Source organism: Dermacentor variabilis, chromosome 11 (assembly GCF_050947875.1).
Source record: "Dermacentor variabilis isolate Ectoservices chromosome 11, ASM5094787v1, whole genome shotgun sequence".
NCBI lineage: Eukaryota > Metazoa > Arthropoda > Arachnida > Ixodida > Ixodidae > Dermacentor > Dermacentor variabilis.
Window position 1 is genome coordinate 49,393,038 of NC_134578.1, and position 18,447 is coordinate 49,411,484.

General features: G+C 44.3%; 1 protein-coding gene and 1 non-coding gene across 2 annotated transcripts; one reads left to right on the forward strand and one right to left on the reverse strand.

Annotated features, from left to right (window-relative positions):
* Nucleotides 1-259: 259 nt before the first annotated feature.
* On the reverse strand, nucleotides 260-11,531 carry LOC142563643 (juvenile hormone acid O-methyltransferase-like). Its single transcript, XM_075674223.1, has 4 exons — nucleotides 11,365-11,531; nucleotides 6,225-6,751; nucleotides 3,240-3,396; nucleotides 260-518 (listed from the first exon to the last, which is right to left on the reverse strand). Exons 1-4 carry the CDS (start codon nucleotides 11,384-11,386, stop codon nucleotides 355-357), a joined length of 870 nt encoding a protein of 289 aa, XP_075530338.1. The 5' UTR covers nucleotides 11,387-11,531; the 3' UTR covers nucleotides 260-354.
* Nucleotides 8,288-8,360, forward strand: TRNAL-CAA (transfer RNA leucine (anticodon CAA)). The gene has a single exon. It is a non-coding gene; the product is annotated as a tRNA-Leu (tRNA).
* Nucleotides 11,532-18,447: the final 6,916 nt, after the last annotated feature.

Genomic DNA, 18,447 nt, shown 5'->3' on the forward strand with positions numbered 1-18,447 from the left:
GGATACACACGGTAAATAAGAAACGCCATGGTGCGGCATTCCGGAATTCTTCAGAATATACAACCGTGAAAGAGAACACTGTTATGGCGTTAATGAACTCTTCGATCTAAATGGTATACCTGACTTCTATATCTCATCATTTACAACTGTATTTGACGTCCTTGCTGATTGGTTTATTTTTTAACAATAACGTGCAGAGTTAGAGACAAGTTGAAAAATTGAACGCACATTCATATAGCCAGAAGACACCGACTTGAATTGACTTCAAAATTTATTTTCAATTGGTCGCACTGCGTAAGGCTTAAACAAATATGGACTTCTGCCGTCTCTCGAACAGCTGCTCAGGTCGCAGGTCTATGTATTCATTTTCGACGCCTTGATGATGTAAAACCTGTAGTGAGTGCGGTCGATGTCCGGATGGTGCATTTTCATCGTCTCCTGGGCGAGGTCTGAGAGGAACTGCGGTTTCTCGTCCTCAGACACTACCGTCGTCAAAGAAATCAATGAGGCATATCTCTCTGCGATACACAAAGATACAAAAGAAAGAAAATATAGCCAGTTGTACGTTTGAAAAGGTCAACAAACGAAGCTATTACATTACTATAAAGAAGCTACTGCAGACTTTCCTGGTAACAGCGCCAAACAGATGGTAGGTGAAACAAGCGTGCACAAAACTCATACTCTTCACCCCGTTGCATTCACATGAAAGAACGAATATACACCTATACTTCATTCCACAGATAGCAGTCAACGCTGTGGACGCTAGAGAGACTTCTTGCAGAGGCTGCATTCACACTTGGATATAGTTCAAAGTTTTTTGTCCGCGATTGTGCGCGTTTTTTATATAGGCTTATTACTGAAACAAGTTTCAACCCTTAGAAACAAACACGATGTGTCATATGGCTGCTAATACGTTGTTTTAGATCATTTATATTTATGTTGTTCTTTTAGGTTTTTTTTATTTCCAACCCAGCCACACGTGCGTGCTCGCGCGGGCGAACGCAGCTGGCACGCAGCGAAGCACGGACGCAACGTGGGAGTGGTAGCGTTTCTTGACCGAACTTCTCGCGTTGCTTCCACAGCGTTGACTGCTATGTATGGAACTGAGTATAGGTTACACATCAGACGGCGACTGTCTGTGCTAGTTCTAAACGAAGCCTTAGTTAGCTTGAGGCAAACCTCGCTTATAGTGTTCTGCCTAGTGTTGCCTACATATTGCCTAAAAACTATGGAAAAAGGAATGTTGCTTAATTACTTTGCTGCGGACTGTAGTTAGTTCATGCGGGTAAAGTAATGTACTTCGCACAATACAGGAAGAAGAGCTGAAGGAAGTATAGGACAGGGCGCAGACTGGAAAATATTTATTGTATGCAGCCAAAGAAAGCCTCTACATAGGCAAAAGGATTACGGGCGCCACCAGAAAGCGCAGAAACCCATGAAATCATTGTGACAGTACTGTAACACAAGACCCAGGCTCAATTTTCTCTATTACAGGTTTAAAAATAGGACAGGGGCTCCTGATATGCCAATTCAAAACGCAAACACACATACACACACGCACACATCAAAAACGAGAAGGAAACTAACAATAACAACCGTCAGCAATAAGAACAGCAAAACGAAAATAAAACTAGCGGTAACGATTACAAGAGCAATAACGAACGACACCTAAAAAAAAACAAAAAGCCGATGGTGATACCAATCTGCAGAAATCGAATACAAAAGGCGTGAAAAGCATCTCTACTTCATGAGCGAGAAAGGCGAATTCTCTAACCGAAAGTAAAATTGAAAAGCGTGCTTTCACACTTGTCGATATTTTGCCCGATCGTAAACCTTCAATAAATCCATTTTCTGTTTTATCGCGTGCTGTTGCCATGACCCCAATTTGATCGAAATGCGGCAAGAAGCAACAGCTCTCGTAATGGAACACCCACCACCATTACTTCATACATCAAGTCACTGCTCTCGTGTGCGATCGTTAATGCAACGACCTGTTCGCCCTATGAAACATTATTCAACACGACAAAGGAATACGGTAAACAATTCTGGAGAAACATTCTGATAAACTTTTTCATGTTTCTTTGAGCATTATGTCTTCGTCTGTGTGGAGATGAGTGAACAAATCCATTCTAACTCGCATCAAGCTGAGACTACGGGATTTACGCCGTACCTGCTCGCGACATTCTTAACGTCATGGGAGAACTTATCTTTCTCGCGAAAATCCAGCAAATTTCATTTCAATCGGTCAAGGGTTTGCTTTAAAAACATTTATGCGTGTTTCATGTATCTGAACTACTGGCATAGGAGTTGGCACAGAACCGAAGCTTTCGCTTAAGGAGAAAAAGCAACGAAATTTAGTTAAGCTAAAGTGGATATACAGATGAGTAGTATATGCTGCTGAAGCAATCATGGCTAAGCTGCTCGGCTAACAAGTGTTTAATTATCTACTAACAGGCGTTAACTTTCATTTTAGCAGACGATGCACGTAATTTGTGCGTCCACACAGCAAAGCAGATTCCAGCTGAGTGCCTCCGAGAGCAGCAGCACGCTGTGGGTGCTCCCGGTTTCTAGGGCTGTGTTGAGGTGCGATGTTGTCTGTCGAAATTCTCGGTTCTTGGTCAATTCGCGCTAACGGTAATTAAGTTCGTTTTAGTTTTAATATCAGGAAAAGTCTTTTCTGAGACTTTTCGTAACCCGTACATTATTATTTGAAACGCAAAATTTTGCATTAAAGCTACTATTCCCTACCTTTCTTTTTGTAAACCACACAGAACTTTAGAACATCGCTGGCAGCAGGTATAGCAACCTAGCCACTGGTTTTATAGTATTCGGCAGACATACAAAACCAGCGCCTCTTTTCCCAGAATTCTCATCTGAAGCTTTATCTTAAACATGGCTTAGTAGGCAGGGCAGGAGATAACTCTTATTCGTCGTCTTTGGCTTTTGTACCTTCCCTCGTTTGCTCATTTTTTTCTGCCTTTACCACATCCCTCTCTGCAGATTAGCAAAACAGGCACTTAATGGTTAAGCTCCCTGCCTTTCACCGTTTGTTTACGATATATATATATATATATATATATATATATATATATATATAGATATATATATATACAAAAATACGAAATTTCAGCCATGAAGCAGCAGATGAGCGCGCATGATACTTTGCATGAAGCTACTGCGCAGACGTTAGGCAAGTTCTGCTATTCTGCCACAGTGCAGCATATGGCATAGGAACACACCAGTAAGTCGTTCGATGCTCATGTTGTCAAGAACCGTGCACACTGGAAGCTCCAATATGCTTGGCGAGAGTCCAGCTTCTGCCAGAATCCTGGAAATGTATTCAATGCGCTCGTCATAGTTCATGTCTTGCGTCTTCGGTATCATCTGGTTGACCACCTGGACAGTGAGAGGAAAGTGTGAGGAAGCGCAGGCTTATGACGTTGTTTGAAATTTTCCTTCACTTTGCCGGCGGTGTGCTCAAAAAGGAGAATGGAACGAGGATACTCTTTTACTAGGTGTTGTATGAGGATACCCTTTTATGAGAGTGAGAATGGCCCCTGCTTCACATGATATCACGTGGGGAGCAAAGGACACGTCCGTCCATATTCAAATTGGCAACAGGTAGCGCCGCAAAATAAAAGTGTGCAGGGTACTTTCGCAGCGTGTACTGCTCTCACTCCTTTTAACAAAGGTAAATTAACACTAACGAGTTATATTTAGCTTTACTGGTAAACTAGGTTTGTCGTACAAAAAATGCATTTGTTCGCACCGTAAGGGAAGGCATCGTGAGCCAGAACCATTGCCGACAGTACAAAGGATGGCTGAAGTTTCCACCATGCATTTATGGCATATTTGCCCTGACATCATGCATTTAGACCGCGTTGACTTGCTTTAAATAAACGTTTTTTGATAAGTATTTAGAAACAATAGAGAGATTCAGTGAGTCAGGATAACAAGTTTGATAATGTTTTCTTGGCCTACACGATTCATATACGACAACATGCTTTTGAATTCAAGACGTCACAGAAAAGCTCCAAATTGGGTGTAAACTTCAGATAGCCATAGCTGGACCAATACTTTCTGCTGTAGCAAACTACATTTTCCTTAAAAATAAAACACTAAAATACTACTTTGAAAATATCTTTTACCAATAGAAAGCAATAGAGCTGTGCTTTTTCAGCTCCAAAAATGCAAACACGCATTGCGCCCTGGTTCCGCCTAAACTTCAGATGACATTTGTTGAGATTTCTTTTTTTAAAGCGCGTCTCGTGGACAGTAGCAGTAGATTGCAGCACTGTTGCGAACATAAGGGAACGTCCGTCACTGCGTCATCTGATATTATGAAAAACGTCAGTGTTGCCGATTTTTAAGCGTGTCGATACACTCCAAGGGGCGCTAAACTTTCTACAAATTTGGCTAAGTCGATAAACGTGTCGCTATAAGTGCCGCATGAGTTGTTTGTAAACTGGGTATTCCCAAACGCTATAAAATAGGCTAAGGTGTCGTCATGCATCTACCACTACATTTTACATTCGTCTGTAATGTCCGTCTATGAGAAGAATAAATAGTGAACTTATCAGCAGGTTGCAGAGGGGCTTTTATTTTACTAGTATGTTTAAAAAAAACGGGTTACAATAGCTCAAATTCTGCGTTCGTCTTCAAATTATGACACTTCTAATCTCACACTATCAAAAGTACATGGTTGACTCGATTTTTCTATCCCAAAAATGCGCTTGGTTTGTGTTATGCCGCAAAATTTATTTTTTTTTATTTATTAATTGGTACCTCAAATACCCCATTTGGGGTTTTACATGAGGGGTGGGCATATTTACATAATATTTTCAATAAATGCCTTGAACGATGAATGACTGGAGTGGTGCACCGCTTCAGAAGGTAGATGATTCCAGTCTTTCGCTGTTTGAATGAAGAAAGAGTTAAGATGAGCGGAGGTGCGAGCTGGAGGGGGATAAACAGCCTTTGAATGGCCATGACGGGATGAAGTGCGATGCGCAGGCGTGATTTGCAGGCGTGAATTGCTTTGTGTTCAAAGCTCGTGAAATGAGAACCTACTTTTGTGTTACGCCTTCTATCATGTTGATATGGCGACGACAATAGCGTTACATTAAGGCGCTTCCAATACTACCTTGCTTTCCCATGGTCCACGTGATAGCTCCCATGCAGTACAAATTGCTTCGAAATCTTTAAAGATGAAGAGAACCGCGACTTCAGACTGGACGTCAGACGAAGTAGTAGACAGGATGACCACGTCACGTCGCGTCTGAAGTCACGATTTTTCTCCTCTTTAAGCATGTCGGACCAACTGGCACAAAGTTCCCCCTTCTTGAATCTTCGAAATCCGTGAAAACCGGACCGGGCCTTTATGATCCTCGCGAAATAACGAGCCCTTCCAATCCTACTCGTAACACTTTTCTCCAGTTGATAAGATTTAGTATTCACCTGCTGCATTTTCAATCTTAACATGCAATATATTTTAAAAAAGGTCATCGTAATTCAATATACTCCTGGGATTGTGGATTTGCACCAAAGGAACCTATTTAGGGAAACTGTAGGCCCCCAGCAGCGTTAACTGATATTGTAAATCGTATAATTTAAAAATGCATCTTGTGAGATAACGAGGAAGCGTGTTTCCCTCAACCCAGTAAACTCCGGCTTTTGAACTCTGTCAGTGGAGAACAGCTGCTTGATGCAAACACACGCCTGCTTTCATCGTGATGGCGACTAACGTTTTTTCATCGTGGTCATAGAGCCCATGCTCTGTACAGCCGATTTCGACTGCCTACATGTAGATTGGGAATAATTCACTGCGTTTGAAAAGCTCTTTTCGAGGCCGCTATTGTAATTTCGAAGTCGCTAAAATGCCGCGTATTGTTTTGTTATGCTGCTACCAAATGCCACCTCTCAATAAATAGAAAGAAGTGTCACCAAATGTTCATTAGATTCTCGCAAAGTAGTGACAAAATCGCAAAAATGGCAACACTGTGAAAGCGACTGCATAGCTGTCGAATGCATAATCTTTGTGACATCTACGCTAAGGATGAATTGCATTACTATGTGCACTACTGCCAGCGCCACTGCAGGCTGTATAGATTCCCCATGGGGAAACATCTTACCAAGCGTCGGTCTCCCGTAAGAATATTACTATTTAATTGCTTATGCAGCTCAGCCAACTTAACTAGACAACACCGCGGACGTCCTACACTCACCTGAGAATACTTATTCCAACGCTCCATCTTAAGGAGGTTGCGGCTGATGTCGAATGACCGCAGAGACGCGTGGAACATCAGAAGACACTCTCCGCGAGGCTTCAAAAGCCTGGCCACGTTCTTCAGCGCCTTAGCCTGGTCTGGCACCCAGATGATAGTGTGAAACGAGTACACCCTGTCGAAGAGACCATGCTCGTCGATGAACTTGGCCACGTCCTCGTCGTTTACGACGTCCAACTGCCTGAACTCAAGCCTGTCGTGTTGATAGTGTCGAGTGGCGTGCTCCAACATTGCCGCCGACAAGTCGACGGCGACGATACGGCGACACGGCAGGCATCGAGGAAGCAGCTCCTCTCGCGTCAGGTCTCCGATGCCGCAGCCAACGTCCAGGAACTGCTGCGTTTCGTCCGGTTCGCGCCGGAACACCTTCTGGCAAAAGTCGAGCATCCACCTGGTGTGCTCCCTGGGGACGCGCTTGTATCCTTCAAGGTCGTAGGGCATAAAAGTGATGACGTTGCAGCCGCCACCTTGCGATATGCGCAAAAAGAAGCAAAGGTGGGGTGGTTAACGATGTTTCTTTGTGTTAGTTTGTTTGAAATGTCTGTGTGTGTAGTTAGTTTGTTTTGAAAGGCAAGTTTTTAAAAGCAACCTGTCCGTCATTGTAGAGCGGCTTATTCGCAGTGACACATGACGAGTCATCTAAGTTGGCCTAAAACGCGTTCGTTGAAGAGCAGCACAGACCGAGTGGCATAGACCCTATGCTCCAAGTTGGAATCAAAGAGTATCTTCGAACAGTGGTTCCTACCGAGTCTCGCATCCACCGTGATTCATATGGACGGGAAAGGGGCTCGTTCCAGAGTGGCAAATATGTACATATTGCAACATACTATGTGACCGATAGAATGCTTGGTTTTGAACCCTGTTCATTCATCACAGTAGGTCGATGTCCTACCCATGGGACCGCGGACTACCCAATGACTCAGATAGCCGGGAAATAGGTTACATAAAAACAAGCGTCGATATCCGCATACATACAGACATATATAGTTTGGTCGCGGGAAAGTGCCTGAAGAACTCTTTGAATGCTAACGTATAAAACGTTTCAAAGCGATTCAAGCTATTTTTGACATCGATCAAACGTTGTTGCTTCCGTGTGGCCCTCACAACAAATTACACTGCTCTTACGACCCATTATGACTTCCAATTCATCAAGAAAGATAATGTCCTTTTGTCACTCCAACTGCACATTGAATTAGCTTCCAATATTTTTCGATTTACGGCGCTGCTTCTGAGTGCATGGTCACGGTCACTTTTGTTTACCAGCCATGGCGACGAATTGAGGAAGAAATTCAAAACAACGGTCTACTTAGACTTAAGTGGTCATTAAAAATGGAAGTGGTCAATGTTAATCCACAATCGTCAACAGGGCGTTCCTCATAACACACTGTGCAGCCTATAGCCGCTGAATTTAAGTAATTCACGTTATTGAGACTAACTGGACAATACGTGACAACGTCGATCCAGTTAATACGGCTGAACTACCTGTAATAATGGATAAACGAGAAGGAAGGGGATTAACTGAGAGGCCCAATATTTTTTTATTATTCATATCGTAAGAAGCCAACAAACGGTATCGCACACGAAATGCGAGGCTTCTGGGTTCGGTCCCCACCTGCGGCAAGTTGTTTTTTAGTCCACTTTCATTTTCATTATTTTCTTCTTCTTTATTTTCAGTTATTAAGCACAAGTAATTTTTCCCTATGTTGTTCTTCGTGTCAATGTTTGTCGGCTTCTTATGATATGACTAATAAAAAAATTGGGCCCCTCGGTTAATCCCTTTCTTCCTCATTTATTCATAACGAAGGTCTCGAATCCGGCAACATTGATGCCTTCAGGTAGCATGTCTGGTCGCCTGCACCCAAAAGGATCACGTTCTCGCGACGCCTGTGGCAGAAAGGACGTTCCTCCTCCGCCTCCAAGGTCTGTGAGTGGTGGCGCTGGCTAACACTCCCAGAATTTTACTAGGAAACATAAATAACTAAGAAATTGGATGGGGAAACAGCGCCGCGGTAGCTCAATTGGTAGAACATCGCACGCAAAATGCGAAGGTTGTGGGTTCGGTCCCCACCTGCGGCAAGTTGTCTTTTCATCCACTTTCATTTCCATTAATTTATCGCTTCTTTATTTTCATTTATCAAGCACAAGTAATTTCTCGTATGTTGTCCTTGGTGTCAGTGTTTGTTGGCTTCCTGTAATAATGAAACAACATATGCCAACTTACTAAAGAGGTCATAATGCCATAATGCAAAAAGTTGATTGTTGCTAGTTTTCAGAGTAGAGCACGGAAATACATGATCAAAAAAAGGAGGGCAATAAAAAATTACAGCAATTGCTCGTAAATACCGCGGCAACAAATATAACACGACGAGGTACTTTATGTCATTCAGAAAAAAAATATAATGCAGTTATACCTGTCACGCAGCTTGATATAACGCGAGGTCTTTTACGAGGCTGGAAATATTGAATAAAAGAAACGCACGTTTTACGCATTTCAGTGATGCACATTTTCTCCTTGCAGGTGGCGTTTTAGCTCTATAAACTGTGTTTCTACAGTACGATATAGCTTAGCACTACCTGTCAGTGATAGCCATAGGTGAAAATTATAGCACTTGCGCTCACAATATTGTGCTCTGTTGCGGCTAGATCTCTTTACGTCTGTGAGCTTTGCTGGAACATCATCCTGCTTCCACCTAGGCTTTTGAGTGCCCATTTAAGGTCACCCTTTACGCTGATCTACGTGAATGAAAAGGGTGAGAAGAAAAAGATGAGCAATTTGTCTTTTTCATAAGTGAGCGATAACACAGCCACGACGGTAGCTCAGTGCAATGTATTAGGCTTTAGGATAATTATTATTTTTTCGGCCACTTTTCTGCGTGCAGTAACATCACAGAATGTGCTGTTGTGGGAATTATTGCGCTTTTTAAAATGAGCTGCAATCCTGGCTTATTAGTTCGAAATTATGCAAGCATGAACAAGCACTGTCAAACTCCTTGACGTTATATGAAATTAGAGTAGGAAAGTTAAGGTGAAGTCACCATGTCTAGCTCATTTTTTTATTATTTTAGGTGTACCAAACCTCTATACGGGTTGCGAAGACGTCTATGTGGTGTTCCAAAAATCCAAATTCTTATTACGACGTAACGTTCATGTTTGGTGCCTGATTCGTTACGGCATTATCTTTATTTAAGATAAGAAAGAGGACGCTACGTCAGTGGTTTTCATGGATGCCTGACTAGACATATGACAATCAGGAGGCTTTAGCAGACAGTCTTCAAGACCTTATTAGTGTTCAAGGAATCACAGCAGCTTATTTAGAAAATGAAGACCTGTATGTTAGACGCTACGTTTCACATGGGCCGCTGCAAACGGGTATTCTACTATGAACACTGAAGTTGGATTGAACTAAACACTAGTTACGTCTCAAAGGACAGCATTTTTAGTAACAAAAGTGAGCATAGGGTCCTGCTGGCTAAATTATATCGCTTCAGCCTGAGCTGTACATAGTGACGTAGACGGGGAACGCGACACTGGTTGCAACGTCTTGCGAGAATTTATTAATAAACAATGCCGCATAGATTCAGTACTACCTTGAGTCGGGATTCTGCTTATCTGCTGGAGAAAAATAGTGCGCGAGCACAGAACGTTTATCGAATCGACGACAACGTAAGAGCAGCCAGAAGCAACAAGGAGAGCTCTTTCAGATTATTCCGGAGGAAAGGTTGGCAGTTGGTTGATGGCTATCTGGAAATTTTTACTAAGCTGCCTCCATCGTCCCCTCCAATGGCGCTATAAGCGTAGTAAGCCCTTATTCCAGTGCGTCGATGCTTAAAGTAGGCATCGTGGAACGTACACCGAAAACGCGCTGTGACGGCAATCGGATTATAATAAAATATGTATTAGAAGTTCAGAGATGCCACCTTGAGAGAAAGAGAAAGAAAAAAAAGAGGGCAAGGTAGTTAGGTTAAGTAAGAACATGCCCGTTTTGTTGCCCTATACTTGGGGAAGAGAAAGAAGAGATACGGAGAGAAAATAAAAATAATAGTCAGTCATTCACAGTAAGTCACAGTGTAATATTCACTGTCACAAGCCTTCATACCATCTAGTGTCCTTTAAGAAGCACAGAATTGCTTTTGTGGCCTTTTGAGTGCAAGAATGCTTATGCCATGGTCCAAGCATGTTTTCTTCTGCGAGTACTCTATTATCTAGAAGGTTGAGTTTCGCTTGTAAAGTATGTCGTCGAGTGCGAAATGATGGGCAGTGACACAGAACGGGCTCTATAATACCATCGCACATGCACAAATTGCACGCCGCGCTTTTCCCCATTCCTATCACAATTGAAAAGGAATTTCTACGCCCAGCCACATGCGACACAGCAAAGTTGTTTTGCGATGTAGAAAATGTTGGCAGCGGCTGCGCTAGAGTAATGGACCGTGCACATGTGTAATTAGTAACGAACCCTACGCAACAGGTATCTTGAAATGAACTCGACAGATTTTAAACAGAGCTGTCTTGAGCAGTACGGTGTGAGGCTACATTCCTTGAGTGCTAATTGCATAGGTGCAGACACTTATAGGGAAAGGTGGTCTGCTGGAATTCTTTCTTTGTGAAGCAGGCTACACGTAAGAAATCCTATCTCTCAGTTGAGAAATATGATAATATTCGGTACTTGATTCGATATTCTCAACTCGCTTTTATATAATATTTGCATTGGGCTAAATTCAGACATTTCGCTGCTACCATGCATTACTGTACCATGCATTATGGCACAGTGGGTTTAGATCAGTGGGTTCAGAGGTGCCTCTCAGGTGAGATACACACACCGATCATATGCCACGAGTAATTTGTTGTTGCGCAAAACTGAAGTTCGTTCACTCGGTGTTATTTGCAATTGCAATCTCTGTTACATGCACAACCTACACTTAACGACACACCAATGGCAGAACCCCAGGAACAATGGCAAAAGCTTCGCTTTAAGAAACAAATTACATTTGGGGGATCAGGAGTACCGCGTAGGCTACATAGGGCGTTGCAGCAACGACCCTATGTAAGGCGTGATAATTAGCTCCTGCGGGAAACCTACCTTGGACAACAGGTTCTGACATAGCGCTTTTTGAAGTCGATCAGATTCTACCTTCAGCTGTCTCTCAGAGTCAATGGGATCAAATGGATCGCGCCCTTGCGCCAGCAAGAGCGTTACCTACTGTGAAGCAATCGTTTTTAAAGTCGCCTAGGTGAGTGCTTAAAACGTTTCAGATGCCGGGAGAACGGGTAACTGTTACTTTTCTGTGTGTCCTGTTAGTCGACGCATCAACCACCTGCTGTTAAAGCTTGTATCTTTGAGTATGAACGGAATGTATATGACACAGCTGCTTTATGACAAGGACGGCAGTGCTGTACCGCACAACTTACTTTTTTTCCTAATCTCTACAGCACTTTGTCCCTTTCTCCATCCAGCGCAGCAGATTAGTGGCTGTAGCGTTGCACTATTGAGTTCGGGGTCGTGGGTTTGTTCCCGCCGCATTTAGATGAAGTCGTAATGCATGAGGGTTTGTGTACTTGTATTTACGCGCACGTTCTAAAATCACAGTGGTCGAAATAAGTCCGTAGTGCGCCAATACGGCATGCCTCATAATGAGATAACCATTTTTCGATAACCAACTTGCGAGTTTCACGAAGGAGGTCATCTCCAAGTCACGGTTGTAGGCATGTAAGGCGACCAAGTAAACGCAGGACTTGATTTCCAACGTCACACTGGAAGTTGATACAAGGCTTGATGCATTGGAATAAATATGCTACATAGATTACAGAAGGGTTCGTTGGTGTGGCATTAAGAGCGTGGACCGATAATAGAATGAGAGTCTTTTTCCCTGTGGCAAATCGAAGCCGTGTCTTTAAATACCTTCGGCACCTGTTTCATATATTCCCCTCCAGCATTTTGCGGACATCTCATTATTGTTAATTTTTTGTCTTCCTTAAGACATCCATACATTGTACCGCTGCCTATGCCTGATATAAATCCGGTTCTGTAAATTCTTTCACTGCTTCCCCCCGCCGCGCGTACTCTAAACACCTTTTCTTTATCACGACAGCTAACCGGTGAATGCTCCCAGCCAATTTGAATCCCAGTGGGCGTTTCCTACGCGTCCCCCTGGTTCAATACACTCTGATTCTATTAGGATGGCCTTCGTTGTCTCTGAAGTTAAGCTGCAACACACATATGCTACCTCCCGTTCCGAACATTTGCTCATGTATGTTTTTGTACATAAGCAATAAACTTTAGCCTAAACCGGAAAGGCACTGCCATTTCTGTTATCAGACAAATTTTCCTTTATAATTTCTTTATTGCCAATCTTTCAAATCTCCATTGTCTTCTTTGTTTCCGTCATTCTCATCTAATGGGCTGTCTTGGTTTCTCTCGCTTTCTTTTTGATGACTACTGATTCTCTCTTTATCCTTTCAACTAGCATGTACCTGGTTGCCATCAACCACTTCATCCATTCTGTGTCCACGCTTTTCAGGTTGACATATTTATGCCCTTGAGCCGCCTGTTTATTTTTGTCCATGTTCCTGTGTCTCTCTTCAAAACCAATTTTTCCCTGCACTTCTCCGACATAAGGGAGACGCTCATCCTATCTCACACAGCACTGATTTATCTGTGATTTTTCGGTGGGCCCCCATGACCAACGGGCCCACCACCTTTAGATAACTTCGAACCCCGACATAATATCTCATTTTAAGCACAGAATAGCACTTGCAAACCTTAGCGCTAGCACGACTACTCTTTTCCAGATTGCGCGCACCACCTCATATTTATTGTAGCCCCTAAGTACTGGATGTTTCTTTGTGGTTGCGCTTCATTTCCCCTTCATTCTTAGATTACCTAGGTGGGTTCTTGGCGTAAATCTTTCCTCTGTTTATGTATCATCCTAAGCCCTTATTTTCTTATGCTAGCCTTAAGGTCCACATTGTCGCTTCCTACGATACGTATTCGCAAGCCTGCGTAAATATCTCGCATTGTTCACATCAAGAAAGTGGATGGCAGTGCCGCCCCTCGGCAGATGTGGTCAGGCTTTTTGTCGACAGGCCGTGACGATGACTGACAAGCGTATGGTCGTGGGCAGTCGAGGGACGGCAATGTGCTCAGCTCAAATTTGGAGGAAATGCTTCGCGTCGAGTATCGTTTAATAATATGGGGCTCAGTATTTATCTCTGTTGGGACATTCGCGGAGGGGCTGTGGGGTGAGAATGGCGACTGTAAATTTCTGTGTGAATGATGTGGTTTCTCACACATGCATTGACATATTGCTTTGTTTAATAATTCCCTGCGCTTCGCTTTTGTATCCCTGCGACAGCCATCGGCAGAACTCGGGGGACATAACTAAGCAAAACTTGAACCTGAACGCGATAAATCCAAAGCTACCACAAAGGCCCATGCTTGGTATAGCTTGGCTGCTTTTGTGTGTTACAAGGAGTTCGCGAGTTCAGTGGCGGTTGCGTATGTATTTCGTACGGCACAAAAGGCCGTACTGTAGATGAGAAAGACGATGCTGTGCGCATCGTAGAGCAGTCTTACAAAATGCAGCACTGAAAAGTATTTGAAGTTTGCTGCCTTCAGCGTATGTCATGTTGGTATTAAAGAACGAAGAACTGTTCCTCGCACTTTTGAGGCCGCAAATTTACCCAATCCGGGGACGAGCATGGGTGACAGCGCTATTATGTCTATATATAAATTAAGCGTCACACATTTTCTCAATTTTCCCAAAATGTAGAGGAAATGTCCAGTTTCACAGCAGAAGCTATTTATGAACAGGTTACACGGTAACTTCTTTTCAAACGTTCCTGCAAACCATTATGCTGCAATAGCCCCTGTGCCTTGAAGAACGCTACGTAGTCTCAATCATTGCCTTTCACGTTATGTATGAGAGTGCTTTCTACCATTTCGAAAAGGGGCATTCCACAGAGCTATTTCTTTATCGCGATAGCAATTATGTAGGGACTCCAGGAGCGTTTGCGCCGTCGGCGTCGCCGTGATGTTCTCTTTAAAGTCCACGGGCAATAAAATTGTCGCCGCGTACCGCGTGCAGTATGTGCGAGGGAAAGTGCGCGAGGGTGATCCGGTGATCGCAGCTCAATCTCGGGCACGCAACAGCCGAAAGCTGGGAGGAAGCGCGCCACCTTCTGTCGCTCGCAAGGCTTCTGGAAGTTGGTAGGGAGGTTGGCGTGTTCTAATGCTATCGGTCCAGGGAGCAGCTGGACGTCTTAAGTTATCTGCGACAAGTACAGAGTCCAGGCTGCGCTGTTTTCAAGGCGTCGTTCGCGTTGAGTAGATTTCGTTGACGAGAACTCGCTCATTGCTACTGTCGCGTTTCCTCGCTGCTGCGTTTTGCAGCGAGTTTCCGCAGTCATCGAGACAGATGTGTTCATGCTGGCTTGTGCCTGCGTGGCACCACGCTTGTTATTTTTTTTATGCTCGCCGAAAGTTTCTGTGGCTATGAAGGGAAATCTACGGAGGCAAAGCGTACACAATTGGGTGCGCTTCTGAAAAGATTCCCGCGTTTTAACTCACGTCAGTTTCAACTGGGGAATAAAAAATGCAAACACTTTACTAGCAATAGTTCAATAAGACAGAACACGTCCCTGATTTTCAATGTTTACTTATTTGCCGGCTGTTCCGTGCCACGTCTAGGAAAACGCGAAACCATCGCACGTCGGAGATGCGTCGATTCAGCATCTTTTCCGAACAACCAAAATCTCTGTCAAACACTGCCGGACTACCTGGCGCGGTAACACATGTGCAGCTGCTACGCGCCCGTAGCTTTCTCTTTACAGCCACAGAGAGTTGTCTGCGAGAATAGTATGCCTGTGCTTACAAGTTTATACAGCCGATAAAGCTACTATCCTTTGTGCGTATAGCTGTCCAATAATGTGCTATCGCAATTGATGTTTCTTCTATCGGTCGAAACTGCGGCTTTCTTTATATATTTTCTTATTCTGCGCGCAAAGTGAGGGCGTTTAGACTTTCCATTATGAGTTGAGATGAGTTGAGTGGTTGTAGGCTACTGGTGGGATTAGCCTTGCAGTTGCTGCCGGCAATTACTTCACCGTAGCGACACTTAAAATACATAAATCATATAAACCAGACACAGGCCTCACAACTACACAATGTCACTCCTAAGGTCACTATGTGGAGGCCAAATCCGTGTCCTGCAGGCAATTTAAAAGAAGGCGAGAAACCTCCTTCCTAACTGGTTCCCGCGCGGGAAAACAATGTCCTGAAGAGAACTGTGAGCAATTCCTGTCTTCTTGAGGGACCTGAATAACACACTCCTTTCCGCGTCATACAGAGTACAACACATAAGGCAACGTTCTATGTCACCGCACACACCACACGTTGAACATAATGGGGACAACGCCAGCCAAGGCTTATACATCCACGCAGGGATACGAGCAGAGACCGTGCGAATGCGGAGCAGTAAAGTGGCTTGGTTTCTTTTGAGACCCTTGGTCACACATGGCTTGTGAGGTGAGCTCCACAAAGAATTGAAGTGGCACGACACTGCTTCTCTGAAGACTCTCTTGTCCTCTTGAGGCACTTTTCTCAATGGATTCCCAGACAGCGCTCAATGGGCGAGGCTGTCCGCCATCTCGTTGCCTATCATACCTATGTGCGAGGGCACCCATTGTAAACGTATGGAGAAGCCTTTGATATGGAGATTGTGCACCAAGCGTAGGGAGATTAGACATAAGGCATCAGTAGAGAACCCGTGCTATAACCTTTGAAGGGCGGATTTTGAATCTGTAAAAATGAAAACAGGTTGAGGCGTACAAAACCATAGTTTTTTTAGAGCTGCCTCAATGGCAACGCTTTCTGCCGTTGTGGAGGACATGACTGCAGTGAAGTGAACCAACCAATCATACTTCAAAGAGGGAATGTGAAAAGCAGCTGCACTAATCCTCTGACCTTTTCCACAGTGCCATCAGTTAAAATTTGAAGATGACGTGCATATTCAGTCTCAAGATGTTCCAGTACGAGCGAATGCGTTGCCGCCAAAGGAGAACACCGCTTAGCACGAACGTGAGGAACTGTCAACGAACAATTGAGGTTCGCGAAAGACTAAGGTGGTTCTAACCTCTTAGTTCGACCTCTAGCGTCCAGACCCAGGCAACCAAGAGTATTAAAGGCCAAATATGCTCGGGACTCAGATCTCTTTCGAAGGCACTGTAGAAAGCCTCGCCCGGCTATCGTCTGTTTGAGGCGGCCACTTTGAATCAATAACCTTTGTGAATCGATTAGACTAAGAGGTCTCGATAGAGACTCATAAAGTACTGCATTGTCAGGAGCAGTCTGCGGAACGCCAAGAGCCCTGCTTAGGCCCTTTCTGTGCAAAACCTCAAGTGGTTCCAGCTGTGATAGCGAGGGGGAAATTAAAGCGAGCTGGGACTCGTCACTAGCGCATGTGCAGCCTGATCATTACAGAAGGGTGATTTCCCCATTGCTCACTTGCAACTCTACGGATCACATCGAGACGCGGAGATAGGGATGTCACAATAGAGTCCACATCTCGTCGCCACTGTAGATGGTAGTCAATAATGACGCCCAAAAAGCGCTTGTGCTTCAATTGAAGGCAAGATTGATCAAGGTCTATCTTCAGCCGCTCATACCGTCTTCCTCTACCTGGAAACATGATGAAGCCAGATTTTCCCACCGAGAGAGTCTACCCAAGACCTTGACGGTAATTTTGAACTGAAAGTAATGCCTGTCGAGCTATCAAAGCTAAACGCTTGTGTTGATATCCGCTTAACCAAATACAAATGTCATCCGCATATATCGACATATGGATATGTCTGCAATGTTTTGGCACTTCAGCGGGAAGACCAGCCATTACAACATTGAAAAGCGTTGGGGAAAGCGCACTTCCCTGAGGTACACCTCACGATACCGCCCTTTCGGTGCTTATGGTACTTCCTAACTGCACTTGCATTTTACGATCACTGATAAGAGAGTGAATGAATCACAGAAGATAGCCCTGTACGCCTATGGCCCACAAGCTATTTAGTATTGAGCTCTGAAGGACGCTACCATAAGCCTAGGAAAATAGCTAGTGTTGAGAGAGTCGAAGAAGCTATGTTGCGCGCTTAAACTTGTGCGGAATCCAGTCATGCATGTTGGCAGAGCCCTTCTGTCTTCGAGCCACCATGATAAACGCTTATTGCCAGCTTCTCCATAAGCTTAGCCAAACACGACGTCACTGATAAAGAACGATACCAGGCCAAATTTGTCATTTCTTTGTCGGGCTTCAGCACTGGGACAACACAAGCCACCTTCCATGAAGGAGGAACGTCGCCAGTCTCCCATACTCGATTGAGATAGCTTAGGAGCATCTTCCGGTATTCTAGAGGTAGGTTCTGCATCATCTGATTGGTAATACCGTCAGGATATGGTGCACATCGACGCCGCAGATGCTGAGTGCTGTCTGTAGCTCTGGAAGTGTGAACGGGGCGTCCATAACAGACGTAGACGTGGCAGGCAGAGCACATGGATGAATTCCTGAACTTGCACGTACAAATGCATCTGCAAATTCCACTGGCAAGCACGCGAGAGGTTTCTGCTTGTGCAGTGCAAGCGCTTCGAAAGGCTTACTAGGACGAGAATCACCAGCAAGGCTACCAATGACTCGCCAAATTCTCGTCATCGGTGAAAAAACTGTCAAGCTAGCGCAGAAGGACGCCCACTGCGAACTACAGAGCTTCTTCGCCTGGCGTCGACTGGCAGAGTTAAGCCTGTTGAAGGTCGTCTTCAAGGATCTGTCGTCCTTGTTTCGCATCAGTTGTTGATCCACCCTTCTGCGCGCTGCGCAAAGGTTTCTGAGTTTTAAATCCGGAGTCGGAAAATGATTAGGCAACTTGACTGCCGTGGTGGCAGCCATCTTACCATAAATAATTTCGTCTATCACGCCACCAGAAACACTTGCAAGTTGCTTCCTGTATTTGTCCCAATTAACAATATGGTTCATTTTAGCGCCGCGCATATAGAAATCGGCCGTAAACACTGAAATTGGGAACTGCACCTGACCGCATGGGAAGTGATCACTTCCCATGCGGTCAGGTGCAGTTGACCACTTCACACGGACGTCAAGTGAATGCAAGGTTAGGTCTATAGATG